Source organism: Sinocyclocheilus grahami, unplaced genomic scaffold (genome assembly GCF_001515645.1).
Source record: "Sinocyclocheilus grahami isolate Dianchi unplaced genomic scaffold, SAMN03320097.WGS_v1.1 scaffold1353.1, whole genome shotgun sequence".
Lineage (NCBI taxonomy): Eukaryota > Metazoa > Chordata > Actinopteri > Cypriniformes > Cyprinidae > Sinocyclocheilus > Sinocyclocheilus grahami.
In genome coordinates, this window is record NW_015506532.1 from 252,136 (window position 1) to 257,779 (window position 5,644).

General features: G+C 45.6%; 1 protein-coding gene across 2 annotated transcripts; it reads right to left on the reverse strand.

Moving 5' to 3' along the window:
* Window positions 1–484: 484 nt before the first annotated feature.
* On the reverse strand, window positions 485–5,021 carry LOC107569520 (4-hydroxyphenylpyruvate dioxygenase-like protein). Of its 2 annotated transcripts, XM_016255628.1 has the most exons (5): window positions 4,385–5,021; window positions 3,260–3,426; window positions 2,953–3,104; window positions 2,728–2,834; window positions 485–1,586 (listed from the first exon to the last, which is right to left on the reverse strand). In XM_016255628.1, exons 1-5 carry the CDS (start codon window positions 5,008–5,010, stop codon window positions 1,394–1,396), a joined length of 1,245 nt encoding a protein of 414 aa, XP_016111114.1. In that variant the 5' UTR covers window positions 5,011–5,021; the 3' UTR covers window positions 485–1,393. The 2 variants fall into 2 exon arrangements, with proteins under 2 accessions (XP_016111114.1, XP_016111115.1); XM_016255629.1 differs by lacking the exon at window positions 2,728–2,834.
* Between the last annotated feature and the right edge of the window lie 623 nt (window positions 5,022–5,644).

Sequence of the window (5,644 nt, forward strand, 5' to 3'; positions counted from 1 at the left end):
GTCCATATGACACATGATAACCTGCGCCGTTTGAAGGCTGAAACATGAGAGATGCCATGAAGGGGATGATTTGTAGTAAGCAACATAACTACATTTCAGTCGGTTTCTCAGGAAAAGCATCGTGTGAATTCAGAAGACTTGGAATATGGATCATTGTTTTGGGGGTCAGAGCGTCTGTCTTCACCTATTTTCAATGCATGACAAACGGGCGAACAAACCATTTAAAACGGAAACCTTATTTCAGTTTTACTTGAGCTTTAACACGATCATCAGTACGGACTGTGCTCGTCACAGATTTCTTGGCCAATCTCCGGTGATTCATGATCTTTAATAAACAGCTAGTAGACACGTACACTCTTTAATCGACAGGAACAGATACTGATATATGGATGCACAGTGGGTCTTATAACTCTAAAAACCCATTCCTCTGGAGCTGCAGTGTGATAAATGAATTCTGACTCCTTGGCTTTTATGATAATGAAGGATGTCCAGTCCTGATCACAGCTTTATGCACAGAATACTCAGAAGCTGGTGTCTAAATAGTCTTCCTTATTGATAGATCCTCTCTAACGGCCCGCAGAAAGACCTGAACAGAACTAAACACACACACATGTTGAAGAAAAGGGGGAATGCTGCTCATTATGCAGGTGGCACTGTTGTCTGCAGGGTCTAGGGCTGATGATGGAGCCGGCTGAGTTGAGTTTTTGGAAAGGTCCACACGCTTTAAGGGTATTCTGTAGACTCTGGTGTTTCTGGGTTTGGGTTTGCTGTGGAAAAACCCATCCCTGAAGGACCGGGAACTGATCTGAGCTGCTGAGATCTGACTCCATCTACAGGAACATCTGGAAACTGCTGCAGCTGAAGATCAGAGCCAACTGCAGAAGAGAGACTAATGCAGCATGACAGACACGTGTGTAAATGTGAAGTGAACTCAAGCATTGTGTGTCTGCTGTCACACCGTCAGAGCGGGGCTAGTTGTCACGAGCGTCTCTAGATTTTCTCAAGCAGTGGTTTTGTATGTGGGTTTCAAACACCTCAAACTGGTCCTAAAGGCAATTGAACATGATCACATGTGAGGAGATAAAAAGAACAGACCAGGCATCATAATGTTGATTTATCTGACAGAAACACACAGGTCAACAGTACCGCTATATTGTCAAAATGAAATGTTTTCGAGTGGAAATACAGTACAATGTATTACAGTACAGGTTTAGACATCACCGAATAAATACACATTGTGCATAAGAAGTGCCCTGAAGACTCTTACAGTCCAACATCTAATCCTGAACTGAGGACCGACTCAAACCAGTTCCCAATCGCACTGCAGTCCCTGAATCTAAAGCGGAGTCGTCCTCATGCGTTTATATGTATATCACAGTCTCTGTCAGTGATGTCAGCTCGGTGTGCTCTGCTTGTTTTCGCGCTCCGTCTCGTGACGCTCTGCGTTCTCCATGTAGGCCTGCACGGATCTCCAGAGCGCACGGATGTTCCCCTCGCCGAAGCCTGTGGCGCCTCTGCGCTCGATCAGCTCCAGGAAGAAGGTGTCCTCTCCGAAGATGGGCTTGGTGAACACCTGGAGCAGATACCTGTGAGAGCAGGAGAGACAGTGTGTGTGTCAGGCTCAATGCAGAAAACCATTTTCTAATCCTGTTCCTTCCTCCGCTGCCTCCAGTGAAAAAGTGCATCTGCTGTTGTCTCTCATATGTGTTTAGAGCTGTTTAAACGCTGCTTGATCTGTGCAGATTTCTCTCCTGATTCACACCAGAACACTGACTCACTGGAGGAAGCTCTATGGTATTTTAGTTAAAAAGGTCTTAATGCTGGATTAGTTTCAGCTTTTGTCTTCTCCAGATGTTAACTGATGGACTGGAGTGCTGTGGATTATTGTGATGTTTTTATCAGCTGTTTGGACTCTCATTCTGACGGCACCCATTCACTGCAGAGCATCCATTGCTGAGACACTGATGCAGTGCTACATTTCTCCAAACCTGATGAAGAAACACACTCATCCTGATCTCGGATGATCTGAGTGAAGATATTTTCAGCACATGTTCACTTCTGGCTGAACTACTCCTATTGCAGAACATGTGTCCCTGCAGCACAAAAGCAGTGTTGAGTCGCTGGGGGATATTTGTAGCAATAGCCAACAATACATTGTATGGGTCACAATTATACATTTCTCTTTTATGCCAAAAATCATTAGGATATTAAGTAAAGATCATGTTCCATGAAGATATTTTGTAAATGTCCTACCGTAAATATATCAAAACTTAATGTTTGATTAGTAATATGCATTGCTAAGAACTTCATTTGAACAACTTTAAAGATGATTTTCTCAATATTTAGATTTTTTTGCACCCTCAGATTCCAGATTTTCAAATATTGTCCGATCCTAACAAACCATACATCAATGGAAAGATTATTTATTCAGCTTCAGATGATGCATGCATCTCAATTTCGAAAAATTGACCCTTATGACTGGTTTTGTGCTCCAGGGTCACATGTTATAAAGCATGTCTAGTTATGGCTTTAGTGTCTCGGGGAGAGTGCTGTTGTTGAATGTCTAGCGGGTTTTGATGGAAACAAAAACTATTGTGCATTATATACAGGTACCTTTGTATTTGCTGCATATGAATACACAATAATAACATCTATATTATTGAACACAAAAATGTCCTGCAAAATCTACTCCGGAGATAAGTTGATCAGTGACAGTGAGTGTGGTACCGCTGGCTGTCTGTGTCCGTGTGGAGGTCAGTGTCCAGCAGAATCCCGTACCGACTCAGAGCGTGAGGGTCGTGACCCGCCGCCACGATCTCGTCCTGCTTTCCCACCTGTGAGCAGAGTACGAACCACAGGACAACACGACTGAGTGCACACACACACACACACCTGACATACCTAACCTGCTCGCCTGAAGCCACGAGAACAGCATTCATGAAGCACACTGACCTCAGTGTAGTACGCAGGCGGAGGAGAGAAGAACTGCACTCCAGACAGACTCAGAGTCCGAGCCGTTCTCACGATGTCCTCGGTGTAGAGCCCAATGTGCTGGATTCCTGCGCCTCTGTGCTGGTCCAGAAACGTGTCCACCTGGTTCCTGCCTGAGATTACACCTCTGTTAGAAACAGACAGCTGTGCTTCTGGATGCTGCTTCACACAACATCACTCGAGCTACACCAGCAGAGCTGACCAAATAACACAAAACATGCATGTACACAATAAGTGCATTGAATTAAATGATTCACTTAAATGTTACCCTGCTGTGGAAGAGACTCTGCGATCACAAACTTGCAGTCCGGCTCTTGTTCATCTTTGAACGGCAGTGTGATTCCCGACTCGCTGCATTTCCAGTATTCCATAGCGGTCAGTCGCAGGCCGATCCCGTTGTGGTTTAGCACGTATCCCTCATCCACATCCTCATTCCTGCACAGAACGGGTCATGGGTAACAATCCTGACAATATTTCGGTAGTCTGAGAAATTCATCAGCATGAGTGATTTTACTGCGTTAATGCATTTGGCAGATGTTTTTATCCAAAGCAACTTGCATTGCATTCAAGCTACACACACTGGAGCAGTTCACGAACACTACCTGCCAAAATCTAGAATAATTAAGATTTTTTAATGCGCACACTTATTTAGGCTGCACTGAAAACAGTCGTCGTGCTGCTTCATATTTTTGTGGAAACTGATACATTTTATTTTTCTGGATTATTTGATGAATCGGTGTTCAAAAGAACAGCATTTATTTGAGATAGAAATCTTCTGAAACATTGCAAATGTCACTTTTGATCAATTAAACGCGTCCTTGATGAATAAAAGTAAAACAAACTGATTGACCCCAAACTTGTGAATAGTAGTGAATCACGGTTTCCACAGAAATATTGTGCAGCACGACTGTGTTCAACATTGATAATAATCAGAAATGTTTCTCGAGCAGCAGATCAGCATATTATACTGATTTCTGAAGATCATGTGACACTGAAGACTGGAGGAATGATGCTGAAAATACAGCTGCGCATCACAGAAATACATTACAGTTTAACAGAGACTCACAGAGAAAACAGCTGCTTTACATTCTAATAGTATTTCACTATTTTACTGTATTTTTGATCAAATAAATGCAGCCTCGGTGAGCAGATGAGACTTATTTCAGTGTGTTTCCTTCTTGGGAATCGAACCCATGACCTTGGCGCAAGTTTAAACCAAACTCAACTGTTTGAACCATTTACATTCATGCATCTGTCAGACACGATCAATGCACTCATCGGCTCAGTTCACGCATTCCCCGGGAATCGAACCCATGACCTTGGCGTTCAGCTGCAGGAACGCCGGTCGTTAGGGTCATCTGCAGATACGGGTCAGAGATGAGGACACTGAAACCTGTCAATGAAGAACCTCCGGAAGCCGAAGCAGTCGCGGTACCAGCGGGCGATGAGCGCGGTGCTGCTGCGGGGACAGGCGTAGGTGATGTGGTCGAAGTGCGTGATGGGACACTGCGAGCGGCCCGCGGTCTCGGAGTCCGTCCGGACCTGATGGAAGCCCGGCAGGAAGGGCCCCTGGTACCGGGAGCGGTCTATGAGCGTGTGGCACACGTTACCCACCGGCGAGCGGATGATGGAGAAGGTGACCCGGCCGCTGTCATCGGAGACCTCGGCTGGCGGCTGCAGAAACTCACACAGACCCCGCTCCCGCAGCGCAGCGGACGCCCTCTGCACGTCCTCCACCTCGAAACACACGTTACTCACGGTGTCCACCGGATAGTGCGCGTGGGCTGCGTACAGACAGCTCAACCCCTGAGGTTCCTTCAGCCTCCGCGGCGCCTCGCTCGGCCTCTCATTGACCAGGAACACGGCCGAGCCTCTGCGGAGCGCGAGCTGCTTCGCTCGGTCTGTCAGTCGCGCCGCGAACACGTTAAACTGGAACCGGGACACCAGCTCGTGAGCAGCTTTATCCACGTTTGAGACGTGGAGCGAAATGTGGTGCAGCCGGCTCAAGTAGGCCGCCATGTTGGGGTGACGTCACGGAGAGGGGCGTGTCACGTGGTCGCGATTGCTGTTTATGTATTAATTTGACCGATCGTTATATACACAAACGCAGATATTTCCTTACACAAATTTGCGAGTGGAATTTGTGGTCAAAAATTAGTTTTAAAAATGTATTTGAATTATATAATTAGGTATTTCTTGTCTTCTGAGATTGTGTGTATTTTTTTTTTATCTTAAAATTATTTATTGTCATGATTACATGTATTTTACTTCAGTCAGTTTTAAAATAGTTTTCACATGATTTTTAAAACATGCGATGATGAACGTCTCGTTCTCGGGTTGGTGTTCACGTGGTGTGGAGCCGTCCAATCAGCGGCGGGGCGTCTGATCACGTGCACGTGACGCTGCGCGAGAAGCTGGTCGTTTTTATTTTGTCAGCGCCGCCATTAAATCCGCATCCACATCAACATTCAGAGATTAGAAACAGCGTTCATCGACATAAAAACGCCGTTCAACGACTGATATAAAGCCCGGAGATTAAACGACACCATGGAGGTCGAATAACAACGATAAAGACAGACTGAGGAGATTTAAGTCTCTTTCACGAGGAGCTGCGCGCGGAGCTGTGAGTATTTACATGCTTCAGCAGTAATCT